The following is a 25,556-nucleotide window of genomic DNA, read 5'->3' on the forward strand; positions in this document are numbered from 1 at the left end:
TATATTCCCCGTCTCCCTGACAATAGAGTCACCAATAATAACTAGTTCCTTTGGGACCAGTGCATTCTGCCTTGGAGATTGCCGCTGTGTTGCCTGATGCCCAGGAGTGAGCTCTGGCGTTGAGTTGGGCAGCTGAGAGCTTGACGGGCCTCTCATATTAGTTTCTTCGAGGGCAACTACCCTACACCTCAAGCTCTCATAGACGCCCAGTAGAACGCTGAGTTGATGCCTAATTTCTAGACACTCTCTGCACCTGGCACACACAAAAGACATCCTCCTTGGCTAGATCATGTTTTGTTCCAGAGAGTTGGGCACACATTTCACAAGTTGCACATTTTTTTAGGCTGTGTTTTTAGTTTGGAGAATTGCCCCCCCCTCAGTTCTCCCCCGAGTCACAGCACTCCTGCCATTTTGTGCCCGTTGCTTTGCTGCTCTGGGGAATGATATTTTAAATTAATAAGATCAATAAATTTAATTAATTAATTGTCAATACTACGCTATCTAATAGAATCCTAAATGCAGTGATAGGTATTACGCTATATAATTATACGTTAGAGCTGCCTAGTTATCACAATTAAAAATTTGAATTCCCTACTACTCTATACAAAAACAATGGCTGTAAGGTTCGAACGAAATAACGGTTTTATGTATATTAAGTAGTAATCTACAAAAACTATCTAAATTAAAAATAACCAGCGTAACAATAACTATAAGACTACGTATAAAGTACAATAACAAATAACAATTAGGTAAATAAAAAGGCAAACACATCGCTTTTTCGGAGCCTGTAATTCACAGCTGTAATTTTTAAAGAGAGTCGGTGCTCTCCTGCACACTTCCCACCATTTCCTCTCCACCCATCAGACTTGTTTTTGCACACAGTGCAGACTGCGTGATACTGTATCCCCAACCCTCTCCGAGCAATCAACTAGACAACCGTCGCCTGATTGCTTGGGCAAGCTAGCTCAGTTGCCCAAGGAATTCTCAGATGCAGCACCACGGATTGGCAATACAAGCAGTACCTTTAATTGGTGATACAGTACCTCCATACTGTCTACTAACCCTGCTGGCAACTGTCTCTAGAGCCCACAAATACTCGCTCTTCACATAACACTACCTACAGCTAACCTCTACTGCATTCATATTATTATTATTAATAGCTATAGGGCGCAAGGAAGCCGAGGATTTTGCTGCACAAGCAAAAAAAAAAAATTCTCGATTTACCCAGAGAGAGACAGACAGAAGTAAAAGAGAATCACCAGGAAAGAGAAGAATGAGGATATCCAGCTTAGGACCCTATATCTACAATTCTCTCCCCACCCCCGACTTGGAAATTGTATATATGAAAAGAATAAACAGACATATTCATTCCCTCAATTAACGTACCAATCTTACAAGAAAGTAACTTGAAACCTATATCACACACACAAAACACTTAAAATCACGAGAGAATATACAAATTTCATACCAGTGAATGCAGATGAATGAGGGAGAACCGTGCAAGTAATGGATATGAATATGCAAGTGAAAGTTGTTTGTCTGTGACCAAACCCTCACCCTAATCCCCCCTTCCTGCTAATCATTCTCAGCTGATCCCCTCCCAATCTTGCTGGGATCCACAGTTTACATTCCAAATGGCTATTAAAAAAAAATAATAAATAAATAAACAAAAACAAACATATGGGCAAACTAGAAATCTTGACCAAAAGATTTTCACATGTAATATTTCTGTATAGTGACAATTAAAAGTAAGATAAGAGAAAATTTGACCCGGGACACACAAAAATAAACATCTTACATTTTTTTTTTTTGGGTGGTTGTTGGCGCATTGGCTTCTGTGGCCATAATGCACCTCCCAAGGTTTTTACAGTACTTTGATCCAAGCCCCACCCCTGGCGTAACATTTGCAGGTGGTAGATGACTTTCATCAACCAGTGAAATACCACCACTTTGCTTATTGGAGGCTTGAAGCGGTGAAACCCATGTTTAGTCTCTAGAGCAAAGTTTCCGGCATCCCCCCCCATACTTCTCCTTCAACCCATGCACGGTACTAAGTACTATAGGTTTTGATACCTTTCGTTTTTGGGGTTTTCATAAAAATAAAAAAAAATAAGCCCGAGGCGGGATTCGAACCCGCGACCTTTGGGTTGCCAGGCAGGCATTTTACCCACCCGGCTAGCCCTGTCGGCAAACATCTTACATGTAGAAACCAAAAGCAGAAATGCCTCATTGGGTGATGGAACACAGCTGAATACACAAACATGGCATGAGTCCTGTGAGGAAGATTAGTTTGATTCCATTCTGCCAGGCATATACTACACTTGCACATAGAGTTAACATCCATTCAGCAGTGGCTGTTACTAGTGTTCAATACTCAAGAGTGGAACCCCTCCCTGTTTTCCTACGTACGCCCAATAAGAAGCAGCCATCACATGACACGTAAAGGTTGTAATGTTTACCCTGCCTTGTCTGCCCAAGTTGAACTGAAATAACTGAGGAAAAAAAACAAACTTGCTAAATAAACAAACTGCCCTGTTTTCTGAAGTTGCATTTCCACTGTTTCACACAAGTCAATGTTCCATGGTAATCTCTGAACAGACTGTAGGAATACTGTACTATATAGACACAAAGAGAGTTCTTGGCAGAAGAAAAAATATATTGATACAGAAAATTAATTAAAAAATATATTTTAATATATTTTAACAGCAAACAAACACATGACAATAAAGTAATTGGCACCTAAAAGCTATGTACCTTCAAGTTATGTACCTACTTTAGATAAGTGGCCACCGTAATAATAATGATAACTATTTTAACAACCAGTTTACAATGCATTTTAAAATCCCATAATAAACTTTAAAAGTGCAACACTGAAATTCTAGTAATTAAGTTTTCTAAAATGGAGAAACACTACAATAAGGTCCTCTTCATTTTGAATTCCTCAATTGGCCAACTGTTATTTCAAATAATTCCAATTGGTCTTAGATCCCAATCTAAAACGAAACATTTAAATAGAAGGGGTGCTAGAATAATTGCTGATGCTACTGAGGTAGTGATAGGCAGGTCAGAAAACCGCTAGCTTGGGAGGAGGAAGTGATTCTTGTACTGTTTCCATTGGAACATGCAGCAGCCTGGAAAGCAACGTATTGGAGATTTCAAGCCCTACTGTGGATCACCAGAGAACAAATAAATATATGGTCTTCATTAGGGTAACTAAAAGCAAGAGAACAGGTGCATGTATACTTGCACATACAGTAATGTAAATAAATTTGATGAATCTGAAATACTGATTAATTCATCAAATAGAGACATTGTAGAGATATTGGAGACATGGTGCCACTCAGACCCTGACTTATAATCTCTCTTGGCACATGCACATTACAAGTATTGCTTCCTCTGCATCTAAAAAAAACTGTTTTCTCTTTCGCTCTCAGCGTTACTTTTCTTCCAAACAGCTGTTCACTCTGTAAAAATCCATCCTACTATGGAATATTGTTTCTCCATCCCGGGTAGTGCCCCAAAACCTCTTGGTCTCTCAGGCTTCTAGATTCCATTCAGAAGAGGGCAGTTAAGGTTAATTGACTCATCTCTAACATAGTCTCTGCACACTGTCTCATAGATGTACTGTTTCTGCTGTATTTCTTTTCTACAGATACTTCCATGGGCACTGTTCTTCTGATTTGGCTTCTATAATTCCCACTCTCTCTTTCAAAAGTCCAAACACGTGCCACCTTCAAGCTCACAGAACCAACTTTTCATCGTCTTCATTTACTCATTCAACTGCTGCTTTCTGGAATAACCTTTCCTGAAAATTACAGTCAACAAAAGTTCAAGTCTAATATCAACAAATATCTTCTTTCATCTTCTCAACCTCCAACCCATGCATGGCACAAAGTACTATAGGTTCTAATACCACTCTTGTTTGGGGTTTTCATAAAAAAAAAAAAAAAAAAACCTCAGACAAATAATGCTGAATTTGAATACAGGGAGTGCAATGTATAAAGGAAGGATAAGAAGGGAGGGGGATTGGCCAAGCTCTTAGTTAAGTCACATTAAACCGAGGCAGTATATCTAGTCGACAATGATAACCAGTGCAATACTGAGTCAGTATGGTGTCAAATAAGCACAGAGTAAATGAAAATGAGTAGGAACCTGCTAAAGGACAAATAACTTTGAGGAGTATACCAAACAACTATACAGAGAAATATAGTGGGCTATCTTATAATTGGGTCCTTTTAACTTTCCAGATGTTGACAGGAATTTGTGAGTTGGTCACTCACACACTAGCAACTTTTGTATATTTCTTGAATGACTTTTGCACAGCAGCAGTATGTTAGGCAACAAGAAGCAATACTCTTTATATGGTTTTCAGTAGTGATTCTTCATGCATTAAGAATCTGCAGTAGTTATGTCTTTAATTTAATTGCACTAATGTGCAATTAAATTAAAGACATAACTACTGTCAAGGGTAAAGCTTTTGTTTCATAAGGGAGACCACAATGGTCTCAGACAGTTTTTAAATTCAATGCAGTGGGACCAAATTATATTACCAACAGCAAATTCTAAATGGAACGTATTCAAGGAGTAATTATAGACTTTTTACACCAACGAAGAAATACTGTTCAAAGCATAGAAAATAAATTATCAGGTGATACAGAAGCCTACGGTATACATAAATTAGTCTGTAATCAAGTCACAAAGGAGGTTAGGAAACATAAGAAAAACTACAAGAAACAACCTGGCAAAGAACAGCAGCACAGACTTCTTTACTAAAATTAACAGTAGAAGGAAGGGGTTGAAACACATTTGGCCACTTGATGTCAATGGCTTAACTGTTAATGACCCTGCATATACATTCACAAAAGGAATTCTTTAAAGAAGGGTATACCAGAAGTTTATGAAACACTAAAGGGGAGCTAAATGATTGTGATAACTGAAAGGAAAAAGGAAGAGAAATTGTTAGCAGTAGTAATGACAAATGATGCAAGAAAGCAAGCTTATATAGCATCAGCCAAAAAAAAAAAAAAAAAAAAAAACCCTACACAGTTCACCTATCCGTGCCATCCAAGAATTTGTCTAGTTCCTCCAATTTATTCAAACCATCAACTTCCACAACAAACAATAGATAGAAGCCTGTTCCAACAATCAACCACCTGGAGGCTGAAGGCAAACTTCCAACAATCCTACCTGAACTTGAATTTATGCTCCCTTGTGTATAGTTTCATCAAGTGCAAGAATGCCAATAACATTCAGCTTACACAATCCATTCAAGGCTTTAAACACCTCAATAAGATCTCCCAGCCTAGTATTGAAATACTGCAATTTGCAGAACTGAAGCCTTTCTAGGTAAGAGCACCTTTTGTTCCCTTCACCAGTCTGGTTGCCGTTCTATGCACACATTCCAGATCTACATCCTTCCTAAATTGTGGCCTCCAGACCTGTATAGAGTACTCAAGATGCGGGCTAACCATGACTTTATCCAGAGGGATAATCACCTTCTTATCCCTGCTAGCAAAGTTTCTGTATATCATTGACAAAACCCCACGAGCTGTCCTGGCAGCATTAGCATTAGTTAAAGCAATCTTATACAGAATCAGCAAAAAAAAAAAAGCCCCTTGCCATTTCACCCATCCGGTCACTCCAAATGCCCAGAGACCTTCATATATGACTGCACAATTAGCCCACAGGGTCTTTTTCATTTTCCACCTTCACGAGTGTAGTACTATACAGTTGGCATGTTTCTCTTGGGTTACTGCTACCCATATGCAGTACTTTGCATGTATCAATATTAAATTAAAGTTGCCACTTCTCAGCCCATCTGCCTAACTTTTCTAGATCACCCTTCAAATTTATTTAAGCTATCAACTTCCACAACTACAGATGGAAGTCTACTCCAGCAATCAACTACCCGCTGGCTAAATGCAAACTTCCACACATCTATTCTACAACTGTCTTATCTCAGTTTGAATCTATGCCGTCAGGTTCTTAGTCTGAGCAAGTGGAAGTATCCCATCACCACTGAGCCTGCTCAAATCATTTAAGGACTTGTACACCTCAACTCAGATTGCCTCGCATGTGCCTAGTCTCCAGATGCTGCAACTTGCAAAACTCAAGCCTCTCTTGGTAAGAGCACCCCTTTGTTCCTCTCACCAATCTTGTTGCCTTTCTCTGTACTCATTCCAGCAACTTTACATCCTTCCTAAAATGAGGCCTTCAGACCTGTACGCAGTACTCAAGGTGTGGCCTAACCATTGCCTTATACAAAGGGATACTCACCTCCTTGTCTCTTCTAGCAAAATCCATATCTATCACTGAAAAAAAAAAAACTCCATGACCTGCTCTGACAGCCAGTCTGCATTGCTCAGAGACCTTCATATCTGACTGCACAAATACCCCTAGGACTTTTTAATTCTCCACCTCCCTGAGTGCAGTACTACACAGTTGGTAGGTACATTTATCTTGGGTTACTGCTATCCATATGTAGTACTTTGCATTTGTCAATCTTAAACTTCAGCTGACACTTCTCAGCCATTCAGCATAACTTTTCTAGATCCTGTTGCAGTAGCATACTGTCTTTAGTGTCATTAACAACCCTGCCAACCTTTGTATCATTTACAAACTTGGACATTAAACCTCATATACTTTCATCGATATCACTGAAAAATACACAAAACAACAATGGGCCCAGCACCAAACCCTGAGGGATTCCACTAATAACATTAGTCCACACAGAGCAGCGTCCATTTATTTCCACTCTGCAGTCTCCCACTCAATCATCCCTTCATCCATTGCAGCAACTTGCCCTTAATGCCAACACCGCTCAAATTTGTACAGCAGTCTTTCATGCGACACAGTGTTAAAAGCTTTCCTGAAATCCAAGTATATATCAAAATTATTTTTTGCATTCAGTTCCTTTGTGACCACATCGTAGTATCCAATCAAACTGGTTAAACAAGACTTCCCCCTTAACAAACATGTGCTGTGTCTGAACTATTACTACAGTCTTGTCTAGGTGATCTTGCATCACTTCTTTAACCAGTGACGCCATTATTTTCCCCAGAACACAAGTTAAACTAACAGGTACAGTATATAATTATTTGTGTCACCTTTTTCAACCCCCTTTGTGAATTGTGGATACATTTGCACATCTCCAGTACCATGAGGACTTCCCCTTAATCTAAGGATGTTCTCATAATTATGGCTAGGGGTTGGCTTACTGCCCTCACTGCCTCCTTTAATATAACTAGATAGATTCCATCTACCCCAGGTGCCTTTTTTATGTTTAACTTCCACAATTTCTCCTCCAAATGGCTCTGTTATTACAAAATCATTTAGTTCCCTGTTAGAGTTTAGTAAACTTCTGTCCTCCTCTTCCTTACAGAATTCCTCATGTGTGAATGTAGATGCAATACTCTTTTAGTCTGTCAGCTATCTGTGCAGGATCATGAACAGTCAAACCATCAATATCAAGTGGACCAATCTGATTTATCCCCTTCCTTCTAGAATTTACATAAGCAAAGACATATTTGTTGTTTTTCTTTGAATCCTTTGCCAAGGATTTCTTGTAATCAGCCTTCGCCTGCCTAACCTCCTTTGTAACTTGATTACAGACTAGCTATAGGCTTGTGTCATCCGATAATTTATATGCATCCCATGCATTTTTCTTCTCTGCCACAAGCTTCATCAGTTCATCTCATCCATTTAGGACTAAATCTTGAACAGTATTTCTTAGTTGGTATGAAAAGCCTAGTAGCTTCCAAGATTAATTCCTTGAAGGGTTCCCATTTAGAATTCACTGTTTTAACGTCATCAGTTGATCCCACTGTATAGAATTTAACGTGTGTCTGAGACCACTGTAGTCACCTTTACGAACACAAAAACCCATCCCTTTACCTTTGATGGTAGTTACATCTAAGTAAATTTCACATCAGTACACCCAGTGGTTCCTTTATCTGCTAATTCTTAATGAATGAATAATCACTGCTGATAACGATATCAAGAGTATTACTCTCACTTTGGTTGCCTCTCGAACATGCACTAAATCTTACTAGTGTGGGAGTGACCAATCCACAAGTTCCAGTTAATATCTGGGAAGTTGAAATCCTCCATTATTAGACTTTCTAATTTACTGGCCTACTTTATTTCACTGTACAATTATTCGTTGTACTCATTAGGCCTATAACACACTCCTACCCTTATTTTCCCTTTGCCAGTATTTACATCACACCAAACTGACTCTACATTGCACTGTCTACCCATGTCAACTGGATGCACTTCCTTAGATTTTGTGTTTCTTAACTAACAGCATAACCCCTTCTCCCTTCCTACCCCATTGTACTCCTCAAATTACAATTATGCACTGCTTATATATGTTTGACCCCATGTCTCTGATATCCCAAAAATATATGCCTTTGATGTCTTGATAAGCACTCCAAATTCATCAATTTTATTTACTATACTTCTAGCATTTTTACATGGAAGTATACGTGCACTCTAAGTTACCCTAACACAGCCCATGTGCTAGGGTAACCACTTGTTCCATGACGACTCCCAGCAGCTCTTGAAATCCCCAGCAACTTGCTCTCTACGCTGCTGTTCATTACAATAGAAGCAGTGCAAGAATCACTTTCACCTCTGCCTGCGGCTACTGTTAATCTTTTAGTCTGTGAATCCCCCCCAGTCTAGAAGTTTTGTGACCCACCTAACACTGACTCATTAGCATCAACAAATATTCTTGCACCCTTTCTATTTAAGTGTATCCCATCTCTATAGAAGCAGTCTCTGCTGTAGCAAGCACAGTCAACACTGAAAAAAATTCTACCCCATGAGCCTTGCACAATCTCTTTCCAGGGCTGAATTGACCGACAAGGCTCTCATCATATACTCCCTCCTATCGTGCCTGGGCAGAATTTCAGACACTTTCAAATTTAATTCTAACTCATGACTTTTTTTTTCAACGCTGACCTATACTTTTAAGTAAATCTGCAGATCTCTTACTCTTAAGGTCATTAGTAGCAACGTGTCAATATCATTGATAAATATACAAAAGTACAGTGGGCCAACACCGAACCCTGGGGGGACTCCACTGATAACATTAGTCCACAAAGAGCAGCGTCCATTGATTACCATTCTCTGTCGTCTCCCATTCAAACAACCTTTTATCCAAATGTAGCAAAATTACCCTTAATAGCATACTGCTCCAATTTGTATAGCAGTCTTCCATGTGCAAAAGTATCAAAAACTTTCCTGAAATCTAAGTATATGATATCAAAATTATTTTTTGCATCCAGTTCCTTTGTAACCACATCATAATATCAAATCAAATTTGTCAGAAGACTTTCCCTTAACAAACCCATGCTGTGTCTGAATTATTACTGCAGTCTTGTCAAAATGATCGTACAGTGATTCTTTAACCACTGATTCCATCATTTTTCTCCAGAACAGAAGTTAAACTAACAGCTCTGTAATTACTCACGTCACCTTTTGATCCCCCTTTGTGAATTGGGGACACATTTGCACATTTCCAGTCCATGGGGACTTCTCCTGAATCCAAGGATGCTCTCATAATTATGGCTAAGGGTTTGCTTACTTCCTTCGCTGCCTCCTTTTATTTAATATAACTGGATAGATCCCGTCTACCCCAGATGCCTTTCCTCTGTTTAACTTCAACAATTTCTCCTCCTTTGCACTCAGTTATTACAAAATCATTAAACTCCCTGTTAGTTTTAAGGCCAAACTTTAGATTCGGGTGCACCCTCCAGACTACCTCAGTTTTAGGGTGTTTATCCCCCATTTCCCCTGTTTTAAAATAGGAAAATGAGTTCCTGATTTTAAAACAGTGGTAAGGGGGAGGATAAACACCCTAACTAACACTAACCATAATGGGTTAAACATGTTAATCACTGCCATCTTCCTCTTCTCCTCGCCGGCAGTCTGGAGGGTGCACTGTAATCTAAAGATTTACCGAGTTTAATAAGCTTCTGTCCTTCACTGCCCTAAAGAATTCCTCATGTGTGAACGTAGATGCAAAATACTCATTCAGTTTGTCAGCTATCTGAGCAGGATCATCAACAGTCGAACCACCAACATCAAGTGGATCAATCTAATTTATCCTCTTCTTTCTAGAGTTTATAAAAGTAAGGAAGTCCTTGCTGTTTTTCTTAGCATCCTTTGCCAAAGATTTCTTGTAATCTGTCTTTGTTTGCTTGATCTCCTTATCCACTTTGTGAATTGATTACAGACTAGCTTATATCTGGCACAGGCTTCTGTGTTGCCGGATAATTTATATGCATTGCATGCATTTTTCTTCCCTGCCACATGTCTCATTAGTTCATCTGACCCATTTAGGCGTAATTCTTGAACAGTATTTCTTAATCAGTATGAAAAGCCTTAGGAATTGGCAGAGTCTTCTCCAGTAATTACTGCCATATCACCAACAGTCTGGAGGGTGCACCCACAAGTGAATTTCAGCCACAACAAACTGAGCAGATAACCTATTCACCTATATTTTTTTTTTTATGAAAACCCCAAACACGAAAGGTATCAAAATCTATAGTACTTAGTACCGTGCATGGGTTGAAGGAGAAGTATGGGGGGGAGGGGATGCCGGAAACTTTGCTCTAGAGACTAAACATGGGTTTCACCACTTCAAGCCTCCAATAAGCAAAGTGGTGGTATTTCACCGGTTGATGAAAGTCATCTACCACCTATATGCAGATGACTACAAATAAAATACCACTGCACTAGCAAAATAAGTTTTCAATTTCAAGCTGTACTTTTAATACAGCACCATTATTAATCTAATAATACCTAGCAAGATAATATGACATTGAAATAAGTGTTATGTTAGGCATACATTTTTCCAGATCAACACGTTTGTCTAATATTTATATTAATTTACATGACATCTGCATTTTTTATAGATATCATGCTAAACTTCGGATATTTGGTTTCACTAACTGAAGTAAAGTTGGATAATTAAACGACTATTCAAGTTTCTCTTTTTTCTTCTTTTTTTCTTGACAGCTCATGTTGTGTGATACAAACGATAGCTCTAAAAAATTTTCTTTTAATGAATACAACGTTCGAATATATCGATCTTTATACACTTAAACTATAATTTACATATTTCTAAATTGAGTAGAACCAATCGCTCTATTTGCGAAGTTAACATGGATTGTTTCGGATTAACAAACAGAATAAAAAAATAAAACAAAAGGATAATTACAGATTCAGAATGCATAAACAAATCCACACTGAGCAAAATATTAATTGAAATAATGGAATATCACTGATTTTCTGTCTTCTGGGTAATAGCTTAATTTTCTATTTCGACTTTGCTACTTTTTTTTTTTTTTTTAAATGAAAATGACCTGTAATAACATATTGTAAAGATTTTATTATAAAAATGTACATGATTATTTAAAATCATAATATACATAAATACGACTACAATTACGCAATTTCCAATAACCCATTTATCATGTTAAGTAACGACAAAGCGACATTCAGCAGTATGACAAACCATAGCCCATAGTAACGCATTCGCTAAGCCTACCTTAGAAAATATTGTTCTGTACTTAATATTGAAAATAACTGCAAACATTGAAAAGAATAAAAACACGATATCACTTGTTATGACAGCAAAAAGAGGAGATATACAAACAGACTTATAACAAAAATGAAGAATTTCGAACTTACACCTTGTCGCTCCTACCCAAACACGCTTGCCCAACTCTTCCGGAAAATCTTCTAACCCTACAACGTGTTAACAGTCTACATCCGGGTGTTGTCGAGGAATAATTTAAAGTAAAAGAAAATCAATTTGAATTAGTAAACTGTTTGATGATTATTGAATTAATTATCCTTTTTTTATGAAATAATTTTTAAAAAAAATATATGGGTAAATTATTAAATTTTGAAAATATTTAAGACCATTTAATACGTATTTTATTTTACCGACAGAATTGTGACTAGCATGATGGCGAGCAGAATGCTGTTGAGTCTAAAGAATACACAAAAATTTGCAGTTACTTTGTGCAATACGGTAAGCATGTGAATGACAATTAGACAGCTAGGTAGTTAATTAGACAGGCGGTGAATTTGATAACTGTTTTTCTTCAATAAAAGCTGCAAATGGAAAAATCGTCATTGAATAAAAGTTGCACAGTAATTACACTGTGTAAAAAGAGAATAAATAATTTTCACTCTGAAATGGCTTGGTACTTACAAATTTATGATATCAGTTCTAAAATGTAAATTTGGAACTTCGGCTTTATAAGTGATACGTAAGCACACAACTATTATCTTCAAAGGAATTTCTGTATTTCTAATGGAAAACAGGAGTACCTCATGTTAGCTGTCTTGACAGTCGCACGTTACACAGTATCGCATCGCTTTATATAAACAGCACTTATTTCTGGTGCTCTTGAAAATTCATTGCGCATCCGCTCAGGCCATAGTGGGTCAATTTTTATAGTACTTTAGTTCATACAGTTTGAAATACCACAAAAATTAGCTTACGATGGCGATTTCAGTCGTGCATGGAATAACTGACAGGGGAATCGCCAGTTTCATTCCCTCTGCTGGAGATCAGCAAACTACAACGTCGATCTGTTTTTTCCCCATTTATAAATAATCTAAAAAGATATGTTAAAAGATGGACAATATTTAAGTTTTGCACTTATAGTACAATGTTTTGAAAATACTGATATGACGAATAACACCAACGGATCTCAAAAGTAGCATTTGTAATAACATTACCTTAGATTATTATTATAATTAGCCATATGGTGCAAGGGAGCCTGAAGCTTTTGCTGCACCAGCCAAAAAAAAAAAAAAAATCTAAGTTACCCTGGGTCTGTGTGTGTGTGAAAGAGAAATATAGAGAAAAAGTAGAGAGAAACTAAGAAATATTGTTCAAAGTTTAGGCCTAAGTGGATGTCAGATGAACTAATGAGACAGGCAGAGAAAAAAATGCATGGGATGCATACAAATTAACACATGACACAGAAGCCTATGATAGATACAAGTTGATCTGTAACCAAGATACAAAGGAGGTTAGGCAGGCAAAGGCTGATTACGAGAAATCTTTGGCAAGGGATGCAAAGAAAAACAGCAAAGAGTTCTTTACTTATGTAAACTCTAGAAGGAAGAGGATGAATCAGATTGGTCCACTTGATATCGATGGGTCAACTGTTGATGATCCTGCTCAGGTAGCTAACAAACTAAATGAATATTTTACCTCGACATTCACACATGAAGAGTTATTCAGTGAGGGGAATGCCAGAGGTGTATTCAACTCTGGCAGTAAGCTAGAGAATCTTGTAATAACTGAGAGTAAAGTGGAGGAGAAATTGTTGAAGATAAATACAAGAAAGGCACCTGGGGTGGATGGGATCTATCCAGTTATATTAAAGGAGGCAGCAAAGGAAGTAAGCAAACCCCTAGCCATAATTATGAGAGCTTCCTTGGACTCAGGGGAAGTGCCCATGGACTGGAGATGTGCAAATGTGACCCCAATTCACAAAGGAGGATCAAAAGGCGACACAAGTAATTATAGACCTGTTAGTTTAACTTCTGTTCCCGGAAAATTAATGGAGGCACTGGTTAAAGAATTACTGCAGGATCATCTAGACAAGATTTCAGTTATAGCTCAGACACAGCATGGTTTTGTTAAGGGGAAGTCTTGCCTGACCAATTTGATTGGATACTATGATGCAGTCACAAAAGAACTGGATGCAGGGAATAACTTTGATATTATATACTTGGATCTTAGAAAGGCTTTTGATACTGTTGCACATGGAAGGCTGCTGCACAAATTGGAGCAGTGTGGCATTGGAGGCAAATTGCTGCTATAGATAAAGGGGTGGTTGAGGGGGAGAAGACAGAGAGTGGTAATCAATGGACACTGCTCATCGTGGACTAATGTTATTAGTGGAGTTCTTCAGGGTTCAGTATTGGGTCTATTATTATTTTCTGTATTTATAAATGATATTGATGATGGTATATCAAGCTTAATGTCCAAGTTTGCAGATGATACGAAGGTAGGCAGGGTTGTCAAGGACACTACTGACACTATGCTACTGCAACAAGATCTGGAAAGGTTGAGCAGATGGGCTGAGAGGTGGCAAATGAAGTTTAACATTGACAAACGTAAAGTACTACATATGGGGAAACAGCAACCCCAGAGCAACGTATCAACTCTGTGGTACTACACTGACAGTGGTAAAGAATGAAAGGGACCTGGGGGTAGTTGTGCAGGCAGATATGAAGTTTTCTGACAGTGCAGACGGGCTGCAAGAGTAGCTTATGGTGTATTGTTGATGATATATAGGAATTTTTCTAGCAGGGATAAGGAGGTGATTATTCCCTTGTATAAGGCAATGGTCAGGCCACACCTAGAGTACTGTATACAGGTCTGGAGGCCTCATTTCAAGAAGGATGTAGGGATGCTGGAACGAGTACAGAGAAGGGCAACAAGATTGGTGAATGGAACAAAGGGGTGCTCTTACGAAGAAAGGCTTAAGTTTTGCAAATTACAGTGTCTGGAGACTAGGCACCAACGAGGTGATCTGATTGAGGTGTATAAAGCCTTGAATGGTTTGAGCATGCTCAATGCTGATGGGATTCTTTCTCTTGCTCAGAAAAATCACCTGAGAGGGCATAAATTCAAATTGAGGAAAGACAGATGTAGGATAGACGTGAGGAAATTTGCCTTTAGCCAGCGGGTGGTTGGTTGATGGAACAGACTTCCATCCCTTGTCGTGGAAGTTGATAAGTTTAAGGCTCAGCTGGACAGGTATTTCGAATGAACAGAGGGGTGAAGTGGAAGTGGTTATTTATTTATTTTTTTTTATTTATTTTATTTTATTTTTTGGCTGATGCTGCATAAGCTTGCTTTCTTGCATCAAATGCCTCTACTAATGCTAATGCCAAAAGCAGCATTTGTAATAACATTACCTTAGATAGATTATTATTATAATTAGTCATATGGTGCAAGGGAGCCTGAGGCTTTTGCTGCACCAGCCAAAATAAAAAAATAAAAAATCTGAGTTACCCTGTGTGTCTGTGTGTGTGTGTTTGTGTGTGTGTGTGTGTGTGAGAGAGAGAGAGAGAGAGAGAGAGAGTGGGAGAACGAGAGTCAGAAGTAGAAGGGAATCACCAAGAAAGATAAGAATGATGATATCCAGCTCAGGGCCCTGGGTGTGCCAAGCCCATACTCACCAGTTGTGAGCCCCTGGGGACTGAGAAGTGTAAATTGAGGTTGAAAAGTAAATGCAAGATACTGCATGTGGATTGCAGTAATCCCAGAATAACATACAAATTGGGTATTTCATTCATGGTAGTGGAGACCTGGGGATAATTGTAATCTGCCATGAAGTTTTCTAGGCAGGCTGTTAGGATAGATCATAGGATTTTGTCAGTGATACACAGGAATTTTGCCAGCAAGGACAAGGAGGTTATTATCCCATTGTATAAATCAATGGTTTAGGCTTCATATGGAGCCTACCTACATACATACTGTATACATGTTCTGGAAGCCTCATTTTAGAAGGATGTGGTTCTGTATGAATGGATGCAGAGAAGAGCGACAAGATTAGCCAAGGTCACAAACATGTACTCGTATCACAAAAGCCTTTAGCAAATGCAGCACTTAGAAACTAGGTAGTAATGAACACACCTGATTGAAGTGTTTAAGGCTTTAAATAGATCGAGTGAACTAAATGCTGATGGCATCTTTACTCTTTCTCAGAATGGGACTGAAATTGAAAAGGGATGCTTACAGATTCTGGCTGAAAGCAAAGTTTTCTTGCAGCCAGAGAGTAATTGATAGTTGGAACAAATTATATCTAGTATTGTGGAAGTGGGCAGTTTCAATAAATTTAAGGAAAAGTTAGATAAATTATTAGAGTGAATGGACACGGTGGATAGTGATTTTTTTTTTTTTTTTGAGTAATGATGTATAAGTTTGCTTCCTTGCATCATTTGCCTGAAATGATACTATGCAAAAGTAGAAATAAGTTACGAAGTGTGAGAAAATTAGAAAACTAATATTTTTATTTATTTTAATATTTATGGCCACAACCTTCTGGCATTTGTTGCACCAACTGCATTACAAGAGCACCTGTAACACCAAATTTAGACTCACATCTGTATCTAATGTTGCATAGGGTTTTCCATATTTGTACTTTTTCACAGACAGTTTTTCCATTTCAAGATTTAATTGATTTGTTGATGCACAAATTTTCTTAAACTGTTAGCTGATGATCCCTCCCTGGTCTTTAAAGGGGAACACAGGATTACTCCCGAGTATAAGAGAATAGAAAAAGTAAAAATGCAAGATAAAAAAGAGATTCAGAAAGATGTTCTTATCAGGGGGTAGAACAAGAAGGGGCAGAAAAAGTTGTCTATCTGCCTGTGCAAAGGTGAAACAATAAATTATGGATCACTGCCAGATTTCTGAATGTTGTCCATGTGATCTTTACCGACCATCCCAAGCTAGCTGTTGGGCTCACTAACTCTTTAGGGACTTGTGGTGGCAGGTCTAACAGTATGGTAAAAAGGATGGTTAAAAAATTCTGAGAATAGAGTATAAAAGACATAGGTACAAAATTCTGTGATTTATTTATATTTCAATGTATTTGCTTTGAAGTTCAATATAGTTTTTGTGTTTAATCCTTCAAAAAAAAATCTTCAGGTTGAGGATCAAACCCAACTGATTTTAGCTTTTCATCTTTAAAATGAGTTCCATGAAGATGAGACTTGACATTTCCAAACAAATAATAATTACCTAGCCTACACAGATGGTGGTTTATGAATTTTATCTTGTGCAACCCAACACAAATGTATTTGTCACGGAGAAGCAAAACGTGATGAAACAACTTCCCTTTTCTTTTTCCTCTAATTGCACCTTTTAATTTTGGTATAATATTCCCCTGTTATTGTGGTTTAGGTGTAAGATAATCAATTAAAACAATCCTTTTGTGTTCCCTTAAAATTTAAGCCAACACTTTTCCAGCTGATGGTTAGGTTGGGTTTGAAACTTTTTCGAAGTTGGAGATCCTATGTACTTCCTCTGCATACTTTCTGATTTGGAGTCAGAATCATAAAAATGTAGCTAAGTTTCGTCACCAGTCACCAAAGAGGATAAAAATCTATCTGGATTAGCAAGAATTAATTTTAAATTCTCTTTCGATGACTCCACTCTGTGATGTTTGTCATAAGTGGAAAGGTTTCCAGGAACCCATCTTGAACAAACTTTAGACGTTCCCAAATTCTCATGTATTATTGTTAAAATGCTTCCATAGGAAATGTTAAGTACTTTTTCAAGTTCAGACACTAATTCTTCTATGTTCTTAAATTTTTTTATTCAATGATGGCAATTGTTTTAGAAATAATTGCTTCAGATGGCTGACCAGACCTTGGATCATTCTCAACTGATTTGCGTCAACTTTTGATGCAAATCAGTTGCAACAGTAGCACCTCCCTGCTATCAAAATTCTTGTATATCATTGACAAGACCCCATGATCTACTCTTGCTGCCTGTCTGCACTGCTTAGAAAACTTCATATCTGACTGAACAATACCCTAGTGTTTTTCTTACTCCACTACCCTGAGTGTAGTATCACATGGTTGGTACATTACTCTGGGATTACTGCTACCAATATTCAGTACTTTGCACTTGTTAATGCTAAACCTCAGTTGCCTCCTCTCATTCCATCTGCTCAACTTTTCGTGATCCTGTTGAATTAGCATACTGTCATTAACAACCCTGCCAACCTTCGTATCGTCTACAAACTTGGACATTAAGTAACTACAGTGATCTCAGTTTTTAAATGTTTTACAGTGGGACCAACTGATGATGTTACCAACAGCAAATTCTAAATGGGAAGAATTCAAAGAATTAATTGTGGAAGCTACTAGGCTTTTTACACTGATTAAGAAATTCTGTTCAAGGTTTAGGCCTAAACGGATGTCAGATGAACTAATGAGACTTGTGGCAGAGAAGAAAAATGCATGGGATGCATATAAATTATCAGGTGACGCAGAAGCATATGGTAGATATAAGCTAGTCTGTAATCAAGTCACAAAGGAGGTTAGGCAAGCAAAGGCAGATTATGAGAAATCTTTGGCAGAGGATGCTAAGAAAAACAGCAAGGAATTCTTTACTTATATAAACTCCAGAAGGAAGGGGATGAATCAGATTGGTCCACTTGTTATTGATGGTTCAACTGTTGATGATCCTGCTCGGATAGCTGACAAACTGAATGAGTATTTTGCATCTGCATTCACACGAGGAATTCTGTCGGGAAGTGGAGGATAGAAGCTTATTGAACTCTAACATGGAGCTTAATTTGTAATAACTGAGAGCAAAGTGGAGGAGAAATTGTTGAAATTAAACATAAGAAAGGCACCAGGATTGGATAGGATCTATCCAGTTTGGTGGCACTGGAAGTAAGCGAACCCTTAGCCATAATTATGAGAGCATCCTTGGACACGGAAAGTCCCCATGGACTGCAGATGTGCAAATATATCCCCAGTTCACAAAGGTCGACATGAGTAATTATAGACCTATTAGTTTAACTTTTGTTCCTGGGAAAATAATGGAGTCACTGGTTAAAGAAGCATTGCAGGATCATCTCCCCAATTTGATTGGATAGTACAATGTGGTCACAAAGGATGCAAAAAATAATTTTGATATCATATACTTGGATTTCATAAAAGCTTTTGATATCGTTGCACTGGGAAGACTGCTGTACAAGTTGGAGCGGTATGTCATTAAGTGCAAGTTGCTACAGTGGATAAAGGGATGGTTGAGTGGCAGTAGACAGAGAGTGGTAATAAATGGACACTGCTCTTCATGGACTAACATTATTAGTGAAGTCCCCCAGGGTTCGCTGTTGGGCCCACTGTTGTTTTGTATATTTATCAATGATATTGATGGAAGTATATCAGGCTTAATATCCAACTTTGCAGATGATATTAAGGTTGGCAGTGTGTTACTGGAACAGGATCTAGAAAAGTTGGTAGATGAGCAACTGAAGTTTAACATTGACAAATGCAAAGTACTGCATACGGGTAGAAGTAACCCCACAGAAATGTATCAACTGTGTGGTACTACACTTAGGGTTGTAGAAAATGAAAAAGATCTGTTAGTAATTGTGCAGTCAGATATGAAGTTTTTTGAGCAGTGCAGACAGGTTGCCAGATCAGGCCATGGTGTGTTATCGGTGATATACAAGAATTTTGGTAGTAGGAAAAAGGAGGTGTTATCCCTTTGTATAAGGCAATGGTCAGGCCATTCCTTGAGTACTGCGTAAAGGTCTGGAGGCCTCATTTTAGGAAGGATGTAGAGTTGCTTGAGCAAGTACAGAGAAGGGCTACAATATTGGTGAGGGTAACTAAGGAGTTCTCTTACCAAGGAGGCTTAAGTTCTGCAAATTGCAGTGGCTGGAGAGTTAGGCACCTGCGAGGTGATCTGATTGAGGTGTATAAGGCCTTGAATGTGTTCAGCAGACTCAATTCTGATCGGATTCTTCCTCTTGTTCAGATTGCAAACCTGAGGGGACATAAATTCAAATTGAGGAAAAACTATTGAAGAATAGATGTGCGTAAATTAGCCTTTAGCCAGCTTGATTGCTGGAGCAAACTTCCATCTGTCGTTTTGGAAGTTGGTAGCTTAAATTAATTCAAGGAGGAACTAGACAAACTTCTATAAGGAATGGATGTGTGAAATGGTTTTTTTTTTCAGCTGATGCCACATGAGCTTGCTTTCTTGCATCACATGCCTCTACTACTACTACTATTAAGCCTGATATACCTTCATCAAATCATTGATAAATACAGAAAACAACATTGGGTTTAGTGGGATTCTACTAATAACATTAGTCTAGAAGAGCGGAAGTTTATCAACTTAGTTTTTCTTGAAGTTTATCAACTTAGAATTTCTTAACACATTTCTGGTAAATATGTTAAGAAATATTGGAAATTATAGGAAAGCAGAATCCCTGTGTTCAATTAATCTAATAGTTCTGAAGGTGGAAAAAAAATTAGTAACAGTAGTGGCAGTATATCAAAAGTGAAGAAGAAGCACAAAACAAAATTTATACTTATATGAAGAAGAAAGCAAATTTATAGTTTCTTCACTGGGCTGTCAGTCCTTCCTAATAGCTGGATAATAGCATTGCATAGTATCATAGAAATCTGTTTTAAGCTAAATCTGATAAATATTAGAATGTATAAATATATAATGGTTTATATATAAATATTATATATAAACCATTATATATAATATTAGAAATAAAAATCATAAAATAATCGAAACTAAAAACAAAACAAAAAATATGTTCTTGACTTATCTTGTTTTTTGGCAACACAAGCATAAATTTTAATTTCACACATGATCTAATACAAATACCTAATCTGAAGCATATGTACATCAGTTTTATATAATTTTAAATTAGTTCTAGCCTGTTTAAATTATTTTTCCATTCACAAATGCATTGTATTGAAGGTATAGCCAACCCTTCTTGAGTATAATTTTAATGTCATTCAGTTTGTGCTGTAACTTTATACTTTTTAAGCTACTTTATGTTTATGAATTAATGTAAATGTGACATGTTTTCTTTAGAAAGTTTGGCAATTGAAATACTATAGGCTTCTGTGGGCAGTTATACTTTCTTGATAAGATAGCTGCTAATTGCCTTTGTGATCTTTGTTTTGGTTATTTTAGTTTTTATTATTTTATATAATTTTTAATCTAATATTTATATTTAAGTAGTTTTAGATTTATGGGTTACTTTGGATTTAAAGATGTTATTTCCACAACATTTTATTTCTGATGCACCACAATGCCATTATCTAGGGCCCAGCTCTTTAGACAGGATTAAAAGCGTAACTAATTGAACCCAACTTCCAGTTAGTTTTATGCTTTCTTTTTCACTTTTAGCACCTTGCTAATTTCTTTCTAGTTTTTACCACCTCCTGAACTAGTGGATTAACTGAGTGGAATGAAGACTCTGTTTTTCTATAATTTACCATGGAGAGTGTTTTTCTATAATTTACCGTGGAGAGTGTTTTTCTATAATTTACTATGCAGTGCCGCATGTATAGTAAATTATAGGAAACTCTCGGCAGTTTTGGATATAATGCGAGTTTGGTCATGTCCTCTAAGTAAAATCATGCAGTTTACAGCAAAACACAAATTTCATATTAGATGCTGAAGGAAGCAAACTCTATACCTCACAGAGGGGAAACAAGCTACTGTGGTTTCCAAAGTGAGGACTATGGAGCTATTGTTTTCTCTTCTGCAATATATTCCCTCAATTAGTCAGTTAAATTTTAGAAATAATAGCAGTTATTCAAGAGTAATTAGTATAGATGTTCAGTTTCTCACTATCTCATACCAACTAAGAAATATCTCACCTCAATTAGAGGTGCAATAAGAAATACATTGATAACACTAATTAGTTTCAAGAGGTTATTCATTTATTTAGTTATTCATTATGTGATTATTCATTTCATTGAAATGAACTAAAGTAAACAACATTAATCTGCTGTATGAGATATTAGGCTGTTTTTTGTTTTTTTTGAAAATGTTGCAATTAAATTGAATACCCCTCGGCAGGAACACTTAAACAGTTTGGCGGGGTTTTGAGAAGTCACTGTATTCAGTTTATTTGCAACATTTTCAATAAAACTGCTTAACCTTTTATGTGGTAGATTAGTGTCATTTACATCAGTTTATTTCTTAAAATCAATGAAATGTTAATTGCACATCAGACATTTGCAAAACAAAACATTTTCCTCCGAGAAGGGAACAAACTACTATATTTGTCAGTTGTGATATATATTCAGTTTTAAATTTTTGTAAACCATGTATGTGGCATTCTTTTCAAGGATGAAATCATATTTAGAATGGCAAAAACTACTAAAGGCATAATGCAAAGTGTGTGAATTGATGAACAGTTTGTATATTTTTATAGTTTGTTACTACTGACTTCAGTTAGTGTTCTTCATAATTATACTGCAGTATTGTAAAATTCACTTGGATTGTTTAACCAGTAATTGCAATGTAAAGTTTTACCACCTATGGCCTATATCTACTAGATCTATATCTACTCAACCTACATGCAGTGCAGCCAACACAACCAACCAATCAAGCCCTTCTTGCACTTTCTGGAGGCCACATTCCACAAGCTCAGTAGAAAGAGCATCTTGGTGGCTGCTGATGCCAGTGCTAGTTACACCCTATGGAACGGTCTCAGAATACACCATAAAGGCAAACTCCTCGAAGAACTAATCAACACAAACAGCCTCAAAAATCATAACCACACTGGATCATCTTCCCACCTGTGTTACTGCTCTTGGCAAATCCTACATTGGCATTACTGTCTCTAACAGTACCATCAGCAACAGAATCACAAACCAGAAAGTTCAGTGCTCCAGCAACCACAACCCTATCACCTTCTATATTAGTATTAGTAATGGCCACATGGTGCAAGGAAACCTGTGGCTTATGCTGCAAAATATTACTCCAGAACAGTTGAACAGAAGACCAAGCATATTACATATAACATGATATAACACCAAAAGAGCAAAGTGGCATGTCTTTGACCATCATGTCAGATCCCATACAATTAATGATAACCTGAACAGACTTGCACAACTCTTGGCTGAACAGCAAGCCAAAGAAGTCCAACAGCTCGTCACTGCACCTTGTGATGTTTCAATTCCCAATCAGAAAAGAAGACCAAAACATGTACCTTGGTGGACAAACAGCCTCACTATCCTTATAAACCAAACAAGACAGTCAAGAAAGCAGTTTCAGCAGACAAACAGAAACCATAGACCGCAACCGGAAATTGACAGGCTTCAAGATATGTATAAAGAGAATGGATAGACATGTCACAAAAGGATATACCATGAGAAGTGAAATGCCTGGGAAGAACTTGTGGATAGATGTAGTGATGCCAATCCTTGGGGACTAATCTCTCTCTCTTGGGTGTATCTTATAACAGATAAGATACACCCAGGAGAGAGATCTTCTCCTCTATCAGAGATTTAAATAGCAAGGAAATCTTTTCCTAGGAACAATCAGTTAACAGAGTCCTTAACTCAATTGTCCTCCAAGATTCCCATACCCCAGAATTCAACATTCAGACAGAGATGTGACTGCATCACATTATGCATTGAGGAAACAAATGAGTGGCAGTTTGATAGGCATTACATAAGTCTTCCAATTGTTCTACCAGATCAGGCACATGCCCCGGTCCATACCTGCTTGAAGTTGATGTCATCAAAAGGATCTGGGTCGTCTCCCCAGATCTACAGAACCTCTACAATTCCTGCTTGAGAGCTGGGGGGTCTTCCCCTGCTTATGGAAATGTGCCACTCTCAAAATTCTACTGAAACGTATCAGCAAGCTGCAAGACAACTCATACTTGTACAGGCCCATTGCCCTGCTTTCTGTAAATGGAAGAATCCTCGAGAAACTAATTGAAACCAGATTTACTGATGCATACAAAGCTAAAAGCCTAGAATCACCCAACCAGTATGGATTGAAAAAGGGGCTGTGTGCTGAAGACACCATCAAAGCCATCACCACTCCACGTGAAACATACAAGAAATATGCTCTCCGCCTCTTCGTGAACTTCAAAGGGGCGTTTGAGATGCTTTGGTGGCAAAGCATCCTGGAGAGGTTCGGGGAGGCTGAAGTGTCAAATTCAATATACAAGCTGATCTCCAGTTACTTTGATAACAGAAGAGTCACTATGCAATGCAACCAATGTCAAATAACCAGGCAAGTCACTAGGGGATGCCCCCCCAGGGGTCAATTCTTGTACCACTATGCTGAAATGCAGTATTCAACACCTGGCTGGTGAGTGAACACCAGAACATCACCCAGCTGGCATTCGCTGATGACTTGGCCATCATCAACTATGGAGACTCGAGATGGCAATCATGAACATCTTTAACGCCATTCTTGAGGCGAGCTCTAGGCAAAATACTTTTGCCTAGGGCCTGCCATATCCTCAAGTTAGGCCCTGTTTCGTGAACTTCTACATGAGAGAGTATTGTATGTACCTTCCATTTCCTCTACAGTTCAGCTATAGAGCTTGATAACTTAGTACCTTAGAGAAGATATGATTGAATTCAGCAGGGCTCAGAGGAAATAGTAAAATAAATAAAGGTGAAATGAATGTTTCAGTTATTAATGATAATAGAACTTTTGGCCATAAATTCAGATGGGTGGAGGAGAGTTTAGACTGGATTATAGGACGTTTTCTAACCAGTGAGCCATTACTTATTGGAATATGCTATCTGTATGGATGGTTGGGGTTGACAGTTTAAGGAAAGTCAGCTGGATCCAGCACCTACATGATTAAAACTCTCTCTCCCTCTCAGGGTAATTCAGATTTTTATTATTATTTTTTTTGGCTGGTGCAGCATAAGCCTCAGGCTTCCTTGCACTGTATGGCCAATAATAATAATAATAAAAACACAATATATATATTATATATATAAAAAAAAAATATATATATATATATATTTTATACTTAAAATATTTTATATATACATATACACATTATGGCTGTAGGGTACGTTTTGCTATAGCAGTGTCCCTGATCCATAATTTATGTTATTGTAATTCAGACTTATCTAATTTCAAACTTAATTCTCCCCCCCATATCATATAGCTTCTCTATATCATTATTCTTTACTATATATATATATATATATATATATATATATATATATCTGATTTTTGAAAGTCAGCTGGATCCAGCACCTACATGATTAAAGCACAATATATATATATATATCTGATTTTTAGATTAATGTATATTATAGGAATTGTGTGAGATTAGCCAAATTGTTCAGTTGCATTACAGGCAGATTAAGCAAGTATGGTGCTGACTAGCAATGTGTATGTCTAAAGCTACATATCTGCCTATATTTAATCTAATGCTAAAAACTAAAACTAATGTTAATACTAATATTATCATTGTCAATCTATAAATTCATCCGCAATGACATTTCTCTGCTACACATCAAGGGCTTTGAGTAGAGAAATAACTAAATGAAATGAGTGGCTCTTGCATACCCATCTCTGTTGTCCCAATAACAGTTTTACCAATTATATTACAGTTTAGTGCTTTGTTAATGAAAAATTTAACACTAAGGAGATAATATAGCAAACTGGGATTGGAAACCAAAATCCATAGGGTTTTGGTTTCCAAACCCAGGTAAAACAGTACTTACTAAGTTAAGACCAAAAAAATTCACATGATCTTAACTTAATAGGTATAAGTATTGTCTGCAGTCATTCTTATGAAAGCAAAATTCCTTCCCTTTACCCTTGGTAAAGCCCTTTACCCTTAATTAATCCAACATCAGTACACTGTGATCACTACTACCCAGTGGATATTTTACCTGCAGATTCTTAATGCATGAAGAATTGCTGCTAATAATCAGATCAAGGGTATTGTTTTCTCTTGTTGCATCTCTAACATGCTACTGTAGAAAACAATCATCCAATAAATCCACAAAAT

General features: G+C 37.4%; 2 protein-coding genes across 3 annotated transcripts in view; one reads left to right on the forward strand and one right to left on the reverse strand.

Moving 5' to 3' along the window:
* Nucleotides 1-12,248, reverse strand: part of kra (basic leucine zipper and W2 domain-containing protein kra) — a 197,024-nt gene extending 184,776 nt beyond the window's left edge. Inside the window, exon 1 of one of the 2 annotated variants that reach the window (XM_090388872.1) lies at nt 12,230-12,248. The gene's annotated coding sequence lies outside the window, so the exon portion shown is untranslated. Of the gene's footprint in view, nt 1-11,700; nt 11,775-12,229 lie in introns of those variants that run through there. The other variant, XM_090388871.1, reaches the window with a different exon arrangement.
* The window catches only part of mRpL45 (mitochondrial ribosomal protein L45), a 159,321-nt gene continuing 145,743 nt past the window's right edge, over nt 11,979-25,556 (forward strand). Inside the window, exon 1 of the mRNA XM_090388873.1 lies at nt 11,979-12,046. Within this exon, the coding sequence (XP_090244999.1) occupies nt 11,981-12,046 (66 nt within the window). The 5' untranslated portion in view covers nt 11,979-11,980. The remainder of the gene's footprint in view (nt 12,047-25,556) is intronic.

The sequence above is a fragment of the Mastigoproctus giganteus genome, chromosome 14 (assembly GCF_048544385.1).
Source record: "Mastigoproctus giganteus isolate SK-2022 chromosome 14, ASM4854438v1, whole genome shotgun sequence".
Classification (NCBI taxonomy): domain Eukaryota; kingdom Metazoa; phylum Arthropoda; class Arachnida; order Uropygi; family Thelyphonidae; genus Mastigoproctus; species Mastigoproctus giganteus.